The sequence below is a fragment of the Trachurus japonicus genome, chromosome 12, assembly GCF_045865225.1.
Source record: "Trachurus japonicus isolate A0001 chromosome 12, Traja_1.0".
Classification (NCBI taxonomy): Eukaryota; Metazoa; Chordata; class Actinopteri; order Carangiformes; family Carangidae; genus Trachurus; species Trachurus japonicus.
In genome coordinates this window covers 5,524,660-5,546,345 of record NC_140918.1, presented here as the reverse complement: position 1 = coordinate 5,546,345, position 21,686 = coordinate 5,524,660, and the positions used below count along the sequence as shown (strand labels likewise).

The 21,686-nt window shown below is 42.1% G+C and overlaps 3 protein-coding genes across 3 annotated transcripts; all 3 read right to left on the bottom strand.

Annotated features, from left to right (window-relative positions):
- Window positions 1–712: 712 nt before the first annotated feature.
- Window positions 713–4,275, bottom strand: slc25a46 (solute carrier family 25 member 46). The gene is made up of 8 exons (XM_085792706.1): window positions 3,824–4,275; window positions 3,015–3,057; window positions 2,850–2,907; window positions 2,677–2,754; window positions 2,426–2,526; window positions 2,273–2,329; window positions 1,895–1,952; window positions 713–1,370 (listed from the first exon to the last, which is right to left on the bottom strand). The coding sequence occupies exons 1-8, from the start codon at window positions 4,098–4,100 to the stop codon at window positions 759–761; spliced, it is 1,284 nt and encodes a 427-aa protein (XP_085648832.1). The 5' UTR covers window positions 4,101–4,275; the 3' UTR covers window positions 713–758.
- A 1,252-nt stretch (window positions 4,276–5,527) lies between these two features.
- slc31a1 (solute carrier family 31 member 1) lies at window positions 5,528–18,171 on the bottom strand. Its single transcript, XM_085792705.1, has 6 exons — window positions 17,981–18,171; window positions 13,153–13,188; window positions 9,884–10,071; window positions 9,723–9,795; window positions 8,673–8,841; window positions 5,528–7,241 (listed from the first exon to the last, which is right to left on the bottom strand). The coding sequence occupies exons 3-6, from the start codon at window positions 10,064–10,066 to the stop codon at window positions 7,040–7,042; spliced, it is 627 nt and encodes a 208-aa protein (XP_085648831.1). The 5' UTR covers window positions 10,067–10,071; window positions 13,153–13,188; window positions 17,981–18,171; the 3' UTR covers window positions 5,528–7,039.
- A 798-nt stretch (window positions 18,172–18,969) lies between these two features.
- Window positions 18,970–21,150, bottom strand: atp6v1g1 (ATPase H+ transporting V1 subunit G1). The gene is made up of 3 exons (XM_085792704.1): window positions 20,955–21,150; window positions 19,856–19,956; window positions 18,970–19,681 (listed from the first exon to the last, which is right to left on the bottom strand). The coding sequence occupies exons 1-3, from the start codon at window positions 21,034–21,036 to the stop codon at window positions 19,508–19,510; spliced, it is 357 nt and encodes a 118-aa protein (XP_085648830.1). The 5' UTR covers window positions 21,037–21,150; the 3' UTR covers window positions 18,970–19,507.
- Window positions 21,151–21,686: the final 536 nt, after the last annotated feature.

Here is a 21,686-nt window from a genome sequence, read left to right as displayed (position 1 = left end):
ATGTCAACTTCGCATTAAAAGTGACATAACTTACCGAACGACAGCTGTCATAAGTATTCATTGATGTTTATGACAGCTGTTATGTCATGGTTATGACAGTGTTATGTCAATCTTATGAATACCTATTCAAGTAAAGTGTTACCGTCTCCTCTGTGGTTACTATGGTGAAATGATGTCACAGTCACATGGATCGTCCCCGACCTGTCTGTGGGAGCTGATAGACCAGAGCGGCATCTCTATGCAAATGAGAATGACTGATGCATCCTGGGTAATTTAGGGGCAGCACCCGGCATTTTTACATTGCACTCAGTGGCTTTTTGTGTTTTGATGGAGCGTAGACTAACTGACAATCAATTTGAATGTTTTATTTTTTGTTTCTTTTGTAGCACTGTGTCTCATAATTATTTTGACACCCTCCTTGAAACCGACCGTTCACGCTATCTTGAAAAATTACAATTCATTTAGCCTCCCACAATGATCAACGACTCCACACAGTGGCCAGAAATGTCTGACCCGGACATCTACACGTATTTGGTCGAATCACCGGGGAGGTTTTGGCTAAGTGTTGTCTGTAAACAGCCTGTTAATAGCCAACTTTTTGTTAGTTAGTTTGTCAAGCCAGTTTATAGGCTGAACTTTTCAATGGAGGGATGCCGCCGGGCGCTGCCCCTAAATTACCCAGGATGCCTCAGTCACTCTCATTTGCATAAAGATGCCGCTCTGGTCTATGCCGTGTCTCCATGGCGACGCCTCTAGCTCTAGCTGTGCTTCCCGTCCAGCAGCAGCAGCCTCAGCAGAGTCCGGGCGGCGGCGAGCAGCGCGCCGTGCAGAGCGTACTGCGCCGCCAGAGCGCCGAAGCCCCGGTAGTAGCCCAGCGCCCCCTCCTTGCGGCGGATGGCGTGGAGGCAGTCGGAGAAGCCGTCGTACTGCGTGTTGACGGGCAGGACCAGCGGGCTGCCGACGCCGTTCCCCGCGGCGACGGCCACCACGCCGTCGGTGGCGTCGATGATGGTGCGCGTGCCCTGCAGCGCGAGGCGGTGCAGCGCCGTCTCCAGGGGAAACACCAGCACGTCGGCCACCAGAGTCCCCGCCCACGCCGCCGCCAGCTCGGGGAAGTAGGCGTCCAGCGGGTTGGACGGCTCCGCGCGCTGCTTGCTGCTGCTGGTCCGCTGGTGCAGCCACAGCACGACGCGCTGCACCGAGGCGGCGATGGCGTAGCGCAGGACGGCGTGCAGCGCGGCGGGAAGCAGCAGGCAGCTGAGAGGGAGCAGGCGGCGGCTGTGAGGAGCGCCGACGCCCAACACCCGGGCAACGCCCTCGCGCACACAGTCCAGGAGACCAGAGGACGCCTCGTCACGCACGATCTCACTCTGAGGACAAAAACACAACGCCACACCGTGACCCGTTATTATCAATATTTATAATCAATAGTTACACCGATCAGTTCTTAAAGGGACAACGAGAAGTTTCTATTTGGTTATAAAAAAGTCTCACGTTAATGTGGATGAATCTACGCTACCCACACTTGTTAATGGGCCATTTTCGATAAATATATCGTTTTGTTTCTATCGTTATTTTGTTATTATTAGTGGTGGCGGAAATGCTGAGCGAGCCGACCAGCGTTTCTTTACTTTCGGTTTCGCGGACGCTATAGAATAACGCCGCCGAATCGCCGTCTATGGTCGGAACTACGACGGTATGTGATCGTCTTCGGACCTCTGACTTTAATTCTTGATGAATGAAAACATGAGTCCGTCTTGCGCCGGTCAAAGAATTTCACGGTGCGCGCGGAGGCTCATAAATGTAGTGTGAAAACGCTTTGCTTTTCCAAAACTCCTCGTTGTCCCTTTAAATCAACAAGCAGCTGGTTCATAATCAATAATCAATAACTGACCTGGACCGTCTCAATGAGGCTGGAACAGTAAAACGGTAACGCCACCACGGCTGTCAACCTGCGGGCGAGAGACAGAGACAGAGAGAGAGAGAGAGAGATTGCTTTGGCAATATGTACAATATGTATGTCATGCCAATAAAGCCATTTGAATTTGAAAATTTGAATTTAAATTTGAGAGAAAGTGATTATACAAGTCACTGAAGAAGAAGGAGACGAATAGAAACAGAAGAATAAGAACAGGAGAAGGAAGAAGAAGAATAGAAACAGAAAAAGAAGAATAGAAACAGAAGACGAAGGAGAAGGAGAAGACTAGAAACGGAAGAAGAAAAAGAGGAAAAGGAGGAGAAAGAGAAACAGAGGAAAAAGAAGTGAACTGACCCTTTAAGCAGTAAATGTCCTGCCAGTTGTTTCCAGCTCCACCTGTGAGGAAGCTCCCTGAACACACACACACACACACACTGTAACATCACCGTAGTAACACACAGTAACATCCGACAGTAAACAATGGCTGCCGTGTGCGTGCGTGGTTACCGTGGCAACGGGGTGAACTCGCTGATGATGCCCTCAGCTCCCAGTGTGATGCCGTGGACGATGAAGGTGCTGCCCATCCCCTTCCACAGCGCCTTCGGCCCCTTTATTGACAACCGATCACATCACTAATAACTGATCACGTTCATCGATTATTATTATTATTATTATTATTATTATTATTATTAGTATTAAACGACACTTTGATCGTAGGTTATTGTCATTAAATATCTGATGTCACAGGTCGTCCTCACCTGAGCCTTCGTGATGGAGCACATGACGGCGACGGCGCTGAACGGCGTCAGGTGGTAACAGCGGGCGTGGTAGTTCACCTGCAGCACACACGTGAAACATAACCATGGTTACAGAGAACAGGATGATGTCATGACGACGACGATGATGATGCTGATGATGATGGAGAACTCACCTGACATTGTCTGCGGAAAACGATGCAGGGATGAGCCAGGACGTTCTCTGTGAACAGACTACACACACACACACACACACACACGTTAATCAGAGGCTTTTATTCTGAAACGTCACTAATGTGGTGCTCACTTATTTTAATCACAATAATGACGTCATTAACAACCTGACGAGTCCGATTCCAAAGCCCGCGAACCGATTCAGCTGCTCTGAAAAACAAACACAAAACAAAATAAATATTAAACAACAAACATTATAACTCCCCTCATTAGCTGTTATCAATTAATTATCACCAGATTCTCATCAATAAATTAACACTCGTGGTCGAACTGTGTCATTTTGAGTGTTGCTTATTTAGATTAAACACTGCCACTCTTTTATATCTATTATTTTTAAGTATTTTTGTATTGCTGCTATATATTTTTCTTGCAATACTCTTTTCTCTTCCTTTTAGTATTTCTATCAGAATGTATGGATCAGCTGACTGAATCTATCTATCTATCTATCTATCTATCTATCTATCTATCTATCTATCTATCTATCTATCTATCTATCTATCTATCAAAATGAGTACTTACTATTAATTTAGATATAAATAGATAAAATTATTAAATAATAATATATAAAACTAATTAGTTAGTCAGCTAATTATCATCATTAGCCTCCTGTGTTTCTAGCAGGCTAACTGTCAGGTCACAGGGTTCATCCCATTTGTTTTCTATTACTCGTTAGCATGTAGGCTAGTTAGCACAACATACTTCAATTGAGTGTCACTGGTTGTCATGTTTTTATCCTATTTTATTATCTTATTATTATTTTACATTATAGACACACCCAAAGAAAAAAAGACTATAACAAAAAACCAAACTAAATATATACCATCTATTTATTTTGTTGTCATGCTAGCCTGTTTGCTAACCCCCCAGTAGCAGTTAACCATGTAGCCGTTAGCTCGCTGAATGCTAGCCGACCTACCGACGGGCGGGATGCCGGGCTGCGGAGCCTCCCAGCCGGCTGCGGCTCCCGGAGCTCCGCCGTGCTCTCCCAGCAGCTCGTCGTACTGCGGCGTCCGCTCTCCTCCGGGGTGCAGGTTGCGGCTGCCGGGGATGTCCGGCGGGGTCGTGACCCAGTGATGGTGCTGCAGCTCCGCGGGAGCTCCGGCGCTCCGGACCGGGTAATTGGCTCCGTAGAGCGGGTCGTCGCGGCCGCGGTAGCCGAGCCCGTCGAAGCTGTCCGGCCGCCTGGAGGCCATGGGCGCGGCGGCGAGGGGACGAGCAGCGGGAGGACCGAGACTGAGAACCGGCTAGCGGGTATGAGGGGAGGACATGTGTCGGTGGAGACCCGGGGCAGACGGTTTATGGAGGAGTCGTCCCTGTTGATTTGACCCAAACCAAAAACATCCACCTGTCACCTGCTACCCGGAAGTTGTCGCTCTTCTTCTTGACTTCCGGCGGCCGCAGGTGCGACTCAACACCGCCCCCCACCGGGTGGAGGAAGAGGCATGTTGTTGTGGGATGTTTTACCCGGCAAAAAAACATTAGAACGATTCAAACTCGATATGTGGTTTGTTTGATGAATCCATTGTACATTTATTTTTTCATTGTTTATATTCTCAAATCTTTTGGTTGAATGTACAAAACTTTCTTGAAAGAAAAACTGGTCATCCAATACATCTACATGAAAAGGACATTTTTCTTTATTTTGATGATAACCAATTGGATAATGATTAAATTTTTTTTGTACAACTTGTTTTATTTTTAGGAAAATTTCACATACACAAAAGAAAATGGACTGACGGAAAACCAAACTTTGCACTTTTTTTGAAAGAGCTTTTTCAGTATGGCACCGACACCAAAGGACTTGAAATACCAAAAGCGTTAAAAACCAATTTTATTTTGGATAAGTACTTATTTATTTAATATGATCTTCTTTACTTCAATGTTTTTTTTTAATGTACATATATATAGAGATCCCCTGGCACAACAGTATTGTTCTGTACATAAATGTTAATAAAGTAAAAAAAAAAAAATGTTGTTGTGGGATGTGGTTGTATGATAAATTAATAATATAGGCATCAGTGCTGTCAGAATAAACGTGTTAATCACCACAACTGATTAATAACAAAATAAAATGGGTTAAAAATAATGGTGAAGTAGCAGCAACGCACGCACATCCATAGACAACACTGTGTGCAGGTGCAGAGCCAAAAAACAAGACTGAAAAAAATGAAGAAAAGCTCGCACACTGCAAGGGCTCCTATAAATGTAATTTAATTGTGACAACGTTTCGAGCTATTGCTCTTCCTCAGGTCATCATTGCTCAACGTTGCTCTTCCTCAGGTCATGATGACCATGATAGCTCGAAACGTTGTCACAATTCAATTATATTTATAGGAGCCCTTGCAGTGTGCGAGCTTTTCTTCATTTAAAAAAAATAATAATGGTGGACTTTTTTTTGCTTTAAATAAAATCCTAATATGGGCAGAGATCTTAACCCAAAGTTACGCCTTTGCCATGACCCAATGATGAATAATTGACTCGTAGTGAGAGATGAAGGTGAGGCCTTCAGCCTGCACCTGAACCTCAAAATGATCCAAAATACAGTTAAATGATTTGAATTAAAATGTTTTAAACTGTGACGACAAACTCAGTTAGACGGACCTACAGACAGACGAGCTGATCACCATCTTCATAAACTTTATTTTATAATTCCAGCATTTGTGACAGTTACATTTTCATAACATAGATTTTCTGCTAAAAGTTTCCTTCATTACATTTGAATCATAATCATTCTTTTCTCTTTTTTTCTACAGGAGGAGTCGCACTGAGAGGATCAGCTGAGGCTCCTCGGCCGGGACGACGTGGACACGTCTGTGGACGAGCTGATATTCAGTAATCGATCTGTCCCTGCAATCTCATTGGTCCTTACAGTAAACTCCGCCCACCTCTCAGTGTGAATCCATTAAAAAAACAAAAAACAAAATCACAATACATCACAATGAGAATCCACGAGAGCACAAAGGTTCCTAATGTCGCATCCTGACGTCTGTTCTCCACCTGCCTCAGACAGGTCAAAGGTCACAGACAGGTCAAAGGTCACAGACCCACAGACACATCGATGTGAACAGCAGCTCCAGTCAGTAGTTCAGGCTTCATCAGGACGTCGCCACTCGTCAGCCGCGTTAAGGCAAACGGTGTGGGGGTTAAGGCGCCGGGAGGCGTTTGGTACAAAGTTCATTATCTCAGATTTTTTTTGTTTCAAAGAGAAAAGCTGCAGACGATGAAAGTAACGTTTCACACTGAGAATGAAAACGTCTGAATTCAATTGGCCGAAGAAACAAAAGACAAACAACAACAGCTGATGTTTGAATACAAAAGTATGACTGGCCTCTGTGAGTAAACAGAACAAAGTGTAAATGTTTCAGTGTTGTAAAATAAAACAAAATCGAGGTTTGGTTTAATCGGATTAAATTAGAATCAAAGGACCTTAATGAAGTTCTGATGTTTGAGTGTTAATGTCAGTTTCACATTTAGCTTGCTCATGGATTCATGTAAATTATGTTTTAATTACAAAGAAAAGTTTAACTACAACAAAAAAGATAAACTTTTGCCCTACTTTTTTTTCAGTTTTAGTTAAATCAAAGTCTAAACAAAAACATCGGTTAAACACGATTCTCTATAAATCATACTAAAAAAAAACAGCGGTTTAAATACTGTGTGATGATTGGTGGCTCCTCTAATGAGCTGCTAGCATTGCTAACTAAAAAAAGAAGTGCATATAAACTATTGACACTAACATTTTTCCAGTTGACATGGCACAGAAATGGAAATGAAAAGTTAAAACATGGTAATTTGGCCAATCAGAATCGTCTGAAGTGATCTCGGCTCTGATTGGCCAATTTCCCCACCACTGAAAAAAGACAGGACAGGAAGTGATTAATGTTTTCTGCAAAACAAAAATCACCAAATTTGTTTGTTAGTTAGTGTGCACACTAACCTATCACGAGGTGCTAGCATGGTAACGTTTAGAATTTAGTGTCTAACTCGATTAGCCGCCAACGTCATGGTGGTTTGTTCCATTAGCATGTTGGCTAGCACGCTAACGTAGAATAAAAGTGATTGTTCGCGTTTATAGATTGTGATCAGCCCGAAAAATTAAACCTCATGTTGTGAAGCCGATTAGCACACGGAGCTAATGGCAGTGCTCCGTTATGTCGACGACCACCGCCTTCCTCCAGCTGAACAGGAAGTAGCCCATGCCGGCACCGGCTGCCACGGCGATGCACAGGTAACCGTTGTAGGTCATGAAGACGAGCATCAGGAAGTAGCTGACGACCACCTGGATGATGTGGAGCAGGGTCTGTACGAAGTGGGCGGGGCTTAGCATCCGCTGCCTAAAAAGAACAACACAAGGGGTCGGCAGAAGTGTTAGTTTTTACAGTAACATTTAATCGTCTTGCAGAAAGTTAAAGGAGACATATTCTGCCCCTTTTCCACAAATTTAAATAGTTTCCAGCTGTCTTAAAGACGTGTCTGTGACATGTTTTGGTCAAAAGGATCAAACATCACAGCACTTTTCATCCGTTCAAAACAGCCCTGTTCAGAACGGCTGGTTTCAGTGCCTGTCCCTTTAAATGCAAATGAGCCACTGCTTGCCCCGCCCCCACTGCTTGCCCCGCCCCCTTCTACCGGTGACATCTTTGTCATTCAACTGAGTGAACAGCTCATTAAACCACATGGATTTTAACCTCAGGAGCCTGAAAATTGTGGATTTTTTTTGTCAATTCTCACATTTTGGAGGCTGGAAGGCAAAACAAACAGACAAACATATGTTAAGAGCCTTCAAAAAGTGGTATTTCCATAATATGTCCCCTTTAATTCAGAGTTGTAGCACTGTTAGTGTTAGCCTTTTTGTTTGCCATCACCATCACTTTCGGACGTTACACCACAACACCAGAAACAGACGGGAACTCTTCAGGTCTGTGCGACGCTGATGACGTTAATTTTACATTTAAAAAAACAACAAAAGACGACAAAGAAACAAACAATGACGAGTTCCGCAACAAGTCAACACACACTCAAATTAAAATACAACAAAAGATCTTCTTATACATCATCAGCGTTGCACAGAAACTAAACTCCGCCTTCTTTATCCTGCAAAAATAAAGCTGAGATATCAGCATGAATATCAGTGATCAATATCAGTCGGACCACAGTGTCCAAAGCAGAGCAGGAGAACAGGACCTGAACCAGAACCCCAATGAGAACCAGAACCAGAACCAGAACCAGGACCAGGACCAGAGCTGGTACAGTTACCTGACAGAGGGTCCTGAGAGACGGGACCTTTTCCCAACAGGAGGCTCCGTCTGAATATCAATCACTGAACTGACATGAACAAATAATGTTACTGACGATCGCCGACTGATCACATGACTGCAGGTTTAGGTTGCCTGTGACTATTTTTATTTACTTGTGCACTGATCTTTTCTGGTTGTGATGTGGGAGACTACAAGAGACTACAAGAAACAAACAAAACAAACGGAAAAAAAATGGGAAATAACCCACTCACATTAAACAACAAACTACCACAACAAAACAACACTCTTTTAAATTGCCCCTCGGGGACAAATAAAGTTAATTGCATTGCATTGAATTGCATCGAACTGAATCAAATCGAATCAAATCGAATAGAATCAAACTTTCTTTTACTCTGCCTTATATTGACCCAGAACGCGAATTCTATATGAGATTGACAGATTTTTAAAAAGTCTGAGGATCTGCCCTTCACTCCATATATTATATGTTGTCCAGTGTAAAGTACCTACCCAACCGTCTTGTGCGTTTCCATGAGAACCGTCCCGTCGGCTCCGGGCAGCGGCATCGAGTTGTAGCGGACGTTGACCTGACTGCGGCGCAGCAGATACTCACGGCCGATCTTCAGCCCCTCGTACAGGATGGCCAGCAGGAAGACGCCGATACACGCCCCCGCCATCTCTGATTGGACAACGGGAGGAGGGGGCGGAGCCAGTCAGTCAAATATTGAACACAAAATAGTCAATTTCCAGTAGTTCAAGCCAAGCATTGAGTGCATATAGATGGACATACTTTTTTGAAGGACAACATTTCCGTAATAAAAATGTTTTTTTGTAATATTCAATTTTTTTGAGATACTTGATTTTAAGTCTTCATTAAATGTAATCCATAATCATTACAATTCAAAGAAATTAAATAAATAAAAGACATTAAATGCTTGTTCTGTGTGTAATGGATCTATATAATGTATTAGTTTAACTTTTTGATTTGAATTACTGACATAAATAAACTTTTCCATGATATTCTAATTTATTGAGATGCACCTGAATGAAAAGTGTAAAAATGTTACAGGGATAGTTCAACATTTTGGCAAATTGGCAAAGACAGAGTTGTTTTAGAGGTAAATTTATGCAAAACCGCTGTTGCACGTTCCTGTCGGGGGCAGTTTTTCAGCAAGCAGACTCTGTATTTACCTCTAAAACAACTCTGTCTGGTAACGTTCTGTTATTATCTCATAGCGTGGTGAATGTGCAGGTCACAACTTGTCCATATAGAGCGTTGTGGAGTTGTTGGATTGTGTATTTGATGAGTTTGATGAGGGAAACCAAGAAATCCCATTAGCCTCCGTAGCGTAGCTCTGACCAGCTCACGGCTCTGTTCCGCCGTTCTAAAAATAGCTTGCACCGACAATTAAAGGTAACAAACCTACTGCTATGACTATAGGGATTATAGCAATGGACCAATTTGTCAAAATGTTGAACTATCCCTTTAAAAACTATAATGGTGTGAATGAAACATGTGAATGAAACTCGGTGGTGTGGTTGTGTGGGTTGACCTCTGACCTCCGGGGGAGTTGATGAGCAGCCCGGTGAACAGCAGCTCCACGTTCTCGTAGCCGAAGTAGAAGGTCATCGCCTGCAACGACACGTTACCATGTTAGCTCGTTAGCCTGTTAGCTCCACACTGCTACATGTAGCACATGTGATAGGCTCCGCCCCCTCACCATCCCCATATGTCCTTCGTGGCCGCCGCCACCACCATGTCCTCCTCCCGTTCCTCCTCCTCCTCCGTGGTCATGCCCGGTCGTCATGGGCGGCGCCATGGTGTTGTGATGGTGGGCGTGGTCCATGTGGTCCATGCTGTGGTTCATGTGGTTCATGTGGTTCATGTGGTCCATGTGGTCCATGGCCGCTGCAATGAAAACAAGACCACACCTGTTAAAGAGACATATTCTTCCACAAATTAAAACAGTTCCCAGAAGTCTGTGACAAGCCTCGGTCAAAAGATCAAACATCACAGCTCGTTTCATCCTCTCAAAACAGGAAAAGAGTAGAAAGGCCAGCAAAATGTCCGTTTGGTGTTTTAATGAAGCAGGTGGCGAGGTACAAACGTTTCGACCACAATAGTCTTCCCGCAGTGTACAAAGAACCAGGAAATTCAAATAAAATATACCCAAATGTATACAAATTAACAAAATACAATTCATATATCGCACAGTGAAGTAAATAAAGTGCGTATGAGATATATGAAAAATAAAGACCAAGGCAAAGCACACTTTAAGACAAAGAAAAATAGTAACAAAATTCAGATCATAAAGCAAAGTGAAGTAGATAATGTGCATATGAAAAATAGTATAAAATAAATGTTACAAGATAACGCCACCTGCTTCATTAAAACACCAAAAGGACATTTTGAGAGTACTGGCCTTTCTACTCTCTTCATGCTTTTTTGAGCTGTGGTTTCAGTGCCTGTCCCTTTAAATGCAAGTGAAACCACAGGTAGGGGTGATATTATGCAAATTCGAAAACTAGTAACATCATTGCCAGAGAACCGAGGGAACAGCTCGTAAAACCACATGGATTTCAACCTAAGGAGCCTGAAAATTACAGATTTTTTTAAATGAATTCTCACATTTTGGGGGCCGGAAGGCAAAACAAACACCCAAATATATGTTAAAGAGCCTTGAAAAAAGTGATATTTCCATAATATGTCCCCTTTAACACCTGTCGGAGATCAGGTATAAGGTCAGCAGCGATGGGAATAACGGCGTTATTGATAAACAGCGTTATTAAAAAGCAGTGTTACTAATGGCACTACTTATTACGGGTTTAAGTGAATCTGCAATGAAACGGGTCCTGGAGCGGGAAAATCTCAAAACGCCGCCCCAGCGTTTTTATATAGACAACCAAAATGGATCTTTTGTGAAACGATGATGTCATACAATGTTAATAATAACGATTTATTCTACTCGGTGTCAATTTCATTCATTTAACACACACACACATGTCAGACTCAGGGCCCGGAGGACAGATCCAGCCCAGCCATTATTGATATACACTGATGTAGCGCTCACAGTAAAAAATCCCACAATACACTGCAACAACAACAGCCACCGTTGACGGTTATTATGACCAAACAATAGATTGACAAGTGCCAAGTTCCTGTTCGTTATGGACAAGATGGCATGGGAGAGAAAACTAGGTATGTATAAATAGATGTGTTTCCTTCTGTTGTTGTTGTTGTTGTTTTTTTACATCCTTCCCTGAAATCACAACACAGTTCCCACCAGCTTGTCCATATCTGATCTATTCTCATTTTGCTTGAAGGCACCGTTATTTTTACTTCCTTCCATAGTATTCTTATCTTATTTTATTTTATTGAGAACATTTACACTGTGCTGGCTGTTCAAACTCATATATCTGATTCAAAAACAATGTCAGTTTTAAATGTCAGTACTGGTCGGCTTACACTACGACAAACTTACTGTTTTACATCTTGGCCCCTTGTATTATTGAGTTCGACAGCCCTGATTTAACACATTCAATGCTGAGTTTACACAAAGTTGAATTTAAAAATTTGACATATTTGAGCATTTTATATAAAAACCGTGACAAAATAGTTACTTTTCCTGGTAATTAGTTATTTTTATCATGTTGTAACTCACTTTTTATGGGAAAGTAACAAGCAACTACAACTAATGGCTTTTTAAAATCAACGTGTCCAACACTGGAGGTCAGGTCTGAGTCCAGGTCTGAGTCCAGGTGTTATGTCACTTTAACTATCAGGTAACACAATGAACAATGAACAGGTCGTGAACTGAACAAACCAGTTTAAAGATATTTTTATGACATTTCTACGTCTCCGTCCAACAAATGTTGATGTTGGACTGAGCGACGGTACTCACAAACAGTTCACACGCACAGTCACACTTCACCTGAAGCTACACCTGCTCCAACTCTCCGTCAGCTTAAAGGGATAGTTCACCCAAAATTGAAATTTCACTCATTATCTACTCACCCTCATGTCGACTAAGGGCTGGGAGAAGTTTCAGAGTTATCTGTGGCTTCTCTGAGTTACAGGGGGTCTCAGCGTAGCAGTGCGTGTCCATATAACGGTTGCAAATGGATACCACTTGTCTTCGTAACAAAAAGACAATCCTAACCTACTTCCATGCTGCTCGTATGTAATGTCCGTCTTGTATTGAAGCCCAGAAATGCGAAATTGTTCGGAAAAAAATTAAATAAGTCTATATTTCAAGCTTGTTTTGTAGCGGAAGCTCCTCTTCCCGGTTCGTCCCTGGTTCATCCAAATTGGACATTACATACGAGCAGCATGGAGGTATTTGGATGTTTTTTGGTGTGTCTTTTTGTTACGAAGAAAAGTGGTATCCATTTGCAACCGTTATATGGACATGCAGTGCTGCACGGAGCCCCGCTGTAACTCAGAGAAGCCACGGAGGACTCTGAAACTTCTCCCAGCCCTTAGTTTACATGAGGGTGAGTAGATAATGAGTGAAATTTCAATTTTGGGTGAACTATCCCTTTAATCCCTTTAACATGACTCAGCGTCACTGGTTCAAAACAGATTTCTACATTGACAGTATATAATTAACGTGTCTGTGCGTCCCAAGTAAAAAAAAAAAAGCACTAATGACATCACAGCAGGACCGTAACCGCAGTAACAGTCTGACATCACTGAGCAGATGTCCGGCTGTAATCTGATTGGCTGTCAGGCCCCGAGGCTACGGGAGGGCATAAAGAGCCAATGAGAGCGCTTTATTAATCCCGTCTGCCATCGGCCAATTAGATCAGAGCATCGTTAACATTAACTGGAAGGTCGGCCGTCGCCGTCGGCAACACTTATTCCCTGTTTTCTGTTCCTCAGCTTCACTTTGAGTTAAATCACAGACGCCTCTCTCTCTCTCTATAAACTCAGTTAAAAAAGTTTTAACAGAAATAAAACACTGTCATTGGTCAGACGTCACAAACTCACCTGAAGACGTGGAGGGACGATCGAGCTCTGAAGAGACTGTGTGACAGACAGACAGAGAGAGAGAGAGACAGGTCAGTGTCTTTCACAGCCAATTAAAACAGATAACAGCTTCAGCCAATCGGACGCTGACATGATTCTGAGACGGCCAATCGGGCGACAGGAGGCTTCCCGACAGCCAATGGGAAGCCGAGGATGAAACCCGTTGAACTCACCTGTGCAGGTGTTATCAGTGTCGAAGGTCGTCGACACGGCGAACGTGAGAGTGTGAACGTAGCAGAGATCAATACTCTGATCTATAACTGAACATAGTATATGTTTCGTGTAAAATGTCAAGGTGTTTTATTGTCCTAGTCCTGCCTCTTGTACTTTTTATCTACATTGTTTTTTATGTCTAACATCAACCTGCCAATGGGACTGGGGATGGAAACTTTTCATTTTTCATTTTTCCACAAAACAAAACATTCACTGACATAGGACCATATGAATTGAAATACAGGTAAATAAAATGCAGTAAAAATATCATAAGGAGAAATCGCACGGAGAATAGATACTTGCACCAAAGGGAGTAACAGCAGTACAATATCAATCTTAGAGATGTATGACAGTCTTATCATAACCCATATTCCTCCATGTTCCCATTTTTTTTTAAATAAATAAATCTGAAATCTGAAACATCTGGTTCAATATCAATTATCCCATTAAGTTAAAGACTCTCAACGTGATTGATTATTGATAATGGATCAATTCCTCAATCTGAGATCAGTTTTGTTAAAACGTGTGACACATGACGGTCGGCTCGGTTCAGAAAGGAGCTGGTGGTGAGTCGAGGGACCTGTGTGAGAGTCCGTAAATCACAGCTTCTAACGCCACTGTATTGATCACTGATACTAGTGGAGATCAATGATCAGGTGAAGAAGCTGTAAACAGGTGCACACACACAAACACACAGAGGTATTTGTCACGTTATTGATGATCAGTCTGTCAATTATTGACACCGTGCAGGCGCCGACCTTTGACGCTGACACGGTCGCATGAAGTGTCCCGGTTCAGAGACGTCCTGCGTTTTAACGATCATCAACTAATTATCATCTAATTATGATGATGTGAGGATAACAACATATGAAACGCTCCATTTCCTTTTGTACTGTACAAAGTACGAGGAACCCTGAAATATTTTGTAGCTCCGATGAGCAAAAACCTGAATGGTTGTTTAATTTCAATGTGTTTAAAACTTCTAATTTTATTTCCAAAGCCTGGAGAAGAAGACAGGATAGTTTGTTTAATTAATCTTTGATCAACTCCCCTGAAGCGTGGTGTTGTTTTCTCTTCTATTTTTCCTCCAGAGACGATCTGATTGGTTGCTCCTGAGGATCTGGTTGTTTTAACTGCGGGCCTATTTGTCTTTGTTTGTTTGTTTGTACTCTGGTCCCAGTTTGTTTTGGACATACGGATGCATGCATGACACAATAATAAAATTTCATTCATATCATCGAATTATAATAAAAGTCTCGTGTTAATTTTAGTTTGAGGGAAACAATCAGTTAGAGATAAGTGACGTCTTTTACATCACTTCTTAAAACTCACTTTTACAGACTTTTAAGTGATATCATCCTCTTTTTTTTAAATTAATCATATTTTTATTGTTGCAAAAGTTACTCCCTTCTATGGCTCAGTTCCCTATTCTACTTAAACTCACTGTCACTGCTCCTCCTCTGTTGCCTCATTTTATCTCTCAGTTTTACTCAAGACGCTTTTACGCCTTCTTTCTATTTGAACTCTTTTATCCCATCTTTTCCTCATCTTATCATTATCTGATCTCAGCCCTGGTTTCTTGTTTCCTGTGCAATATTTTTTATTTTGTAACAATTATTTAACCTATGTTTCAATTCCGCACTTAGCACTTTTCTTATTTTTCAGTTTTCTTATCTCTCGTGCGTATTTAATATTTTTATCTATTCATCTTGGTAGGTTTTTAGGTCAGTTTTATTCATTATCTATCTATCTATCTATCTATCTATCTATCTATCTATCTATCTATCTATCTATCTATCTATCTATCTATCTATCTATCTATCTATCTATCTATCTATCCATCTATCTATCTATCTATCTATCTATCTATCTATTAATTTGAGTCCTCCTGGTCTCATTTTCTTGTTGGGTTCTTGTGTTGTTGCTGTAATGTTCGGCCGGTCCATCTCCTACGTTTGTATGTGATTTGTCTTCTGTTGTCTTTACATGTTGTTTTTGTCAAGCACTTTGTAAACTTGTGTTTTTAAAGGTGCTTTTCTATATAAATAAAGTTACTATTTGTTAATATTATATTTATAAATCAACGTAAATGTGAAGATGTAGACTAGAGTGAGTGAGCTCAGATATAACCTGATGAAGCTCATCTGTCCCACTGTGAGTCGAGACAGTGAAGGCGTCACGTTGAACACCTTTCATGTTTATGTAACTTATTAAATGAACTTCTCAATTACAGATCAGCCACCTGTGGACAGATGAAACCAGTAACGACACATATTTGACGATCAGGACGTTGACATGTGATGACTTTTTGTTATTGATCGGATTCCCAATCACTTTGATTGTTGTGATAAGAGCCAGTGTCGCCTGTTGTGTTGATCCGAGCATCACTGTGCTCTTTGTTCTGGGAACTTTCTCCGTCCAGGAAACAGATTCATTCTCTCTCTGGATCTCTTCCCACGACGGAAACTCGTAGAACCAGAGTCTGTGTGGGAAACCGTCCAACTTAAGGTTGTGTGTACATGCATACACTAGACTCTACTAGATAGAGTTGTGGTACTCTAGTCCGGTCTTGAGACCACGTTTTACAGGTCTTGGTCTTTTCTGAAGCTTTTCTCAAGACAACAGCTGCAGTGACATCATTTTTTAACCACAAATATCTCTCTGTCACTCGCTCCCTTTCCTGGTTTATGTGATGAAATTCAATAACTTTCAGATGATTCAAACTGTTCCACTGAAGTGACACCTTGTGCAACCATCTGAAAAACTTGGCTGCACATGTGTCAACAGTGGGAGGACGGAGGAGACTTCAGCAGGTTCTGTGCTGCTGTTGTTCTTCTGTTCAATACATTGATAGATTTTATATTTTAAAAAAATAATCTTTTCTTTTTAGCTGAGGAGGAGTAATGTAAATATCAAGCCACATGATTGAATGATTTTTTAATTTTGTGTCATACCACCACTGTGGCCCATCCCATATGGGATTACAAGACACATTTAATGACGAATACAAGAAAAAGAGACTAGAGTCAGTCCTTCCTGTTGGTATTACCTCCCACACAGATGTGACACATAAATAAACAATTTCAGATAACTTTCAGTACTCAACTATATATCGCTCTTCGTCTCATTGCCCAAGCCTTTTCAAGAAATAAAGAAAATGCAAATATATTCAACTGAAAAAGATGTTAAATAGCTTCTCAGCATCGTCTAACCACACATATTCCTTATTTGGATCTACCTTACTAAACATTTTTTGTCTTATTAAAGAGTCATAGAAAGGACAGTAGAACACAAAATGAATTTCATTCTCCACCTTTTGGATGTCACATAAATTACAAATCCTATCGTCTTCTGCTGTGCCAACATATCTGCCTGTCTCAATATGAAGACCAAGAATACCAGCTCTCAATTGAGCACACAGGGATCTTTTCTTTTTAGACAAATTATACAAAACATAAATTTCTGGGCCAAATACCTGTTTTATTTCACAGTAAGTACGCAGTTTTGGTTTACGCCAGATATCTAATGCCCATCTATCTTTACTTTGTTGGAAAATAATTTATTTTAATAGGCTACTTTAATCTCCACTTTCTCTTTCGGTCTTTCTCGGTCTTCATATCCAGCTCTCAGCAAGATGTCATACACAGTATATGAGCCACGTAACCTGCCATGTTGTATTCGTCTCCTTATCTTCTTTTAACTCACGTGTTTTTTTGCTTCTTTTTTTTGTTTGTTTGTTTGTGTGTCTGTTTGTTTTTCTCTTTTCTGTTTTCCTGCTTTTATGATGTGTGTGATTTTAAGTATAATATAATTCGTAATATTTTGAAACAGAGAATAATACTCGTGTTGAAGTAAGCCAATGTGATTGTAACAACAGAGAGGGGCAGGTACTATAAGTTTTCTTCATCCTGCTCCTTTTCATTCATGGTGAAAATTATGTAAATATGTGCAACCATGTGAGAATGTATACCATGAATGAAATAAATCGAAATGAAATGAAAAGTATGTATGTCACCACTGTGATGGGCAGTTGCAATTTCATTGTATTTTAATGCAGTGACAATAAAGGCCTCTTATCCCATGCCCCATTAGTCATTATTATGAGGACTGGTACTGACTACAGTGATGGTCTTGGTTATTTATAAGCGACACAAAGTGCTTCACAAGGTTAAAAACATTGCATCACTAAGTTACACTACAACACGACGGACAGCGCGCACGAGCTACTACTACTCTATTATAGGCTACTGTAAACTGGCGCGTGCTGTTTCTTTTAATTAAAAAAAAAAATCCCTTTGAACCAGATTCACCTGTAAAATCTCATCAACTCGGTCCGGTGGTGCAGCCGTGGAGCCGTGAACCAGGTCACCGCAGCGGGGGGTTCAGCAGACCGGAACCACGGCTCAGACCGGGACTCGAACCGGTTATTATGACTAAATTACCGTTATAACTCGTTTTCTCTGTGAGTTTTGTGCAGTGTGTATGTGTGTGCAATGCATGTGTGTGTCTGTGTGTGTGTGGTGTGTAGCAGCAGAGGTCACTGACACACACACACACATCGAGCTGCTTCACCTACCGGCTCTTCTTCTGCGGCTTTGTCCTCCGATCCGGGTCCGACTCTTCAAAATAAAAGTTGTCAGGAGAAGAGCGAAGGATGACAGAGAGAGAGGAGAAGGAGAAGAACAAACAAGAAGGAGAAGAGGAGAAGTGGAAGAAGAAGGGAGACTCTTCTCCTCTTCACCGTCCGTCCGCCGCTACTTCCCTCAGCGTTGCGTCACGCGTAAATGCGTCGGCCCACAGCAGGGGAGGAGGACTTCCGGGGTTTGGACCAATCAGAGCGTGAGTACGGATGTTGGGGGCGTGGTCGCCTCGAAGCCACGTAAGCGCATTTGTCGGTGAGCGTCACATGGTTGGTGTCACGTGAGAAGCGGTCCAAGATCAGAAACTATTATTTTTGTAGAACAGGAAAGAAAAAAAATAATAATAAAGAAAAAAAGATTTATTTTTATTGGTGATTGTTTTTTTTTCAATATTTATTTCATCTTTCCCTTCCTCGGACCCCAGAAAACTATAACTGACTTATGTATTGTAATATTATTATGATTTTAATTTGTCATGTTTGTATTTATTGATCTTCCTTAGCATGTATTTATTTTATTTTTACTTTTTTATTTTCATTGCTTTTCTGTTCCATTCATTACTGTGTTATGTTCCCAAACACTGACATGTTTTGCTCAGTTTTCCTTCAGTTTCAGTTTACTTCATCTATATCATCAGAAGTACTCCACTACTGCATAAAATACTTTATCATCTATATTTACACTATTCTTTTTAATGTTATTTCCCTTTCTAATGTCATATCATATTTGTGTTAACAATATGCAATAAAGTTTGATTATCAGAGTAAAAGCAGAACAGCTTCCTGTTTGTTTTTACTTACTAAAATCAACATTTATAACATTTTAACCAGAGTCATTGAGACCCAAGAACATTTTCCAGACAGAAACACAAACACTTCATCAATGTAACCTTTTGATTTCACAGTTTCAGCCAATCAACAGCCAGTTTAATACTTAATGGGTTTTTTTTTTTTTAATCGTCATGTCACAAACATCAACAGGAAGTCACATGTCACGTTGTAAACAGCAAAAAGCAACAAAAAATGGTCAAGTTTCACAATAAAAGTCTTTCTACTTCCTCCTCAGAGAAGAGCAATCGCACCCGATTGGCCGATTTTTTCTCTCCTTGACAGACGCATGAAGAAAGGCTTTTATTTTATTGTTAAGATTTGACGAGAACAAAAAGAATAATTCAATATATATAAATATTTCATTGACATCAACACAGTAACAACATTTATTTATTCTCGGAGTCGTCTTCGCACGGAGCAGGAAACCAACATCTCACCTTCAAAATAAAGCGTTTTTAGGTATTCTCTGGTGAAGTTTGAGTTGAAAATGAAAACACAGAGTTTGGACTGATCAAAGTTAACAAAACTAAACGCGGCTAACATCCACATCTGCTTTCTTTGCCCCAACCCCTCTGCCCCCTCCCCCTCTCTGGTTTTCACCCCGCCCCGATGACGCGCAGCTCCGCCGTTCGCTCAGCCGGCCACGCGGTAGTTGGCGTGAAACTCTGGCTGGATGTCGCAGACGCGTCGCAGCAGCTCGCCCAGCACCGCCTCTCGGTTGCCGCGGTAACTGTCCTGGATGCGGCCCATCCTCTCGGCCGTGTCGCGGTCCACCTCCACCGCGCTGTTGCCATGGGAACCAAGGGCCTGGGAGAACATGAAATAAATGTTAGAAAAGGGTAAACAAGCTTCAACGATACGCAAAAAAAAAATATGAGGAAAAGTTACAGAAAAGAAAAGTGTTATTATATTTTATTAATATTATTATTATTATCAATATTATTGTATGTGGTGATGATGAGGATGATAAAGGGTTCGTACAGCCGCCTCCTTGGTCTTGAACTCCTTCTCTCTCTGCAGTCGATACTGTTCGATCTCGGCCTGAGCTTCTTCCTTCGCCTGCTTCAGACGACGGTTTTTACCTGATGGAGAAAACAGACTCATCATCAACATCATCATCACTACTATTGTTATCATCAATCAATCAATCAATCAATCAATCAATCAATCAATCAATCAATCAATCAATCTGTTGTGATCAGTGACTAAACTGATCAGTGATCAAAGAGTTGGACCAGGTGTGTGTGTATGGATGAGTGTAATCAGTGAAGTGATTGTATCAAAGCATTTTAGAGAAGATAGATCTCTCTTTTTTCTTTCTGTCTGTCTCTCCTCTCTCTCTTTCTTTCTGTCTGTCTCTCCTCTCTTTCTTTCTATCTTTCTCTTGCTCTCTTCTTTCTCTTTTCTCTCTCTTTTTTCTTTCTTTCTTTCTAACTTTGTCTTGTTCTCTTTCTGTCTTTCTCTTTCTTTCTTTCTCTCGCTCTCTTTCCTTCTTTCTTTGAGGGTCTAAGGGCAGAGGATGTTGTTATGATGCCATGTAAAGCCCTTTGAGACAAACTGTTCTTTCTTTCTTTCTTTCTATGTCTCTCTCTCTCAGTCTGTCTGTCTCTCCGTCTCTGACTCTCTCTCCCATGACTTGGTCACATGACTCTGACTCGGAGCTGCGACGTCAAGTGCATGACTAACATCACAGAGAGACCGACAGAGACGACAAACCGATCACACTGATATAATAATAACAACAACAACAATAATAATAAATATAATGTAGGCTATAATTGATATATCGATCCTCTGGAGTCTGGTGGCCCATGCAGCTGGTTCACCTGGAGCTGGGTGACACCTGAGTCTGTGGTTTGTTTAGACCGGCTCTGCGGTGACAGTGTCGGGGTCTCGGTGAGGAGGAAACCCCTCCGCTGACCTGTGACCTACGGGGTTTACCTGCCTCCCCCGCACGGCCACATAACCGCCCTTAACGGCTGTCATCTCAACGGCTCTCAGCTGCTAACAGGCTAACAGGCTAACAGGCTAACGGTGCTAGCGGGCTGCTGCGGGCTCGGAGGCCGTCGCTGCTACTCACGTTTGCGGGCCTCTGCCACCTTCTCGGCCGCTCTCTTCTCGGCCTGCAGCAGCTGCTGGATGCCCTGGGACTGGCTCGCCATGGTGCGGAACACGGGCTGCGGACGGCGGGGAACCGGAGCAGAAACCTCGGAGACTCAGGGAGACGAAGGTCGATGGAGATCCGACTGCTCCGAGCTGTCAGCTGATGTCACGTCACGCTGCGGAGCGGTCATGTGATTTTGTCACGAGTGGGAGGAGGAGGAGGGAGAGGGGTGGGGGGTGGGCTGAGCTCCTCCTCCTCCTCTTTTTTTTTTTTTTTTTTTTTAAGTAAAGCAGAAGTAAGTGATATATTTGTGTTAAAGCAGAAGTAAGTGATATATTTGTGTTAATAAGTCTTAAATAGTTATATCTTCCGACAGCAATCACTTACATAGAGTGTTTGGTCTGAAACACGGGTCTCTCAGTCCCTCTGCTCTGCTCTGAGCCGAGGAGAAAACATTTATCGTATCCTACAGTTTTTATCCAATGAGGAGAGAGAACGGCATGCAGGGCTGTGTGTGCAGCCAAGGAACGCCGTGAATGTGGTGACGTAGCGACGAGGACTGTTATGGTGCGTTCAAGGAAACTCGTATTTTTCCGACCGTGAAGTGGTACCAGTTCGATCTGGTACGAGTTCACCGGTCGGAAGTTACGAGTGGCCGTTATAGTGACTTTCACCGGTAAAACAGGTCGGAAAAACACGAGTGGGTTG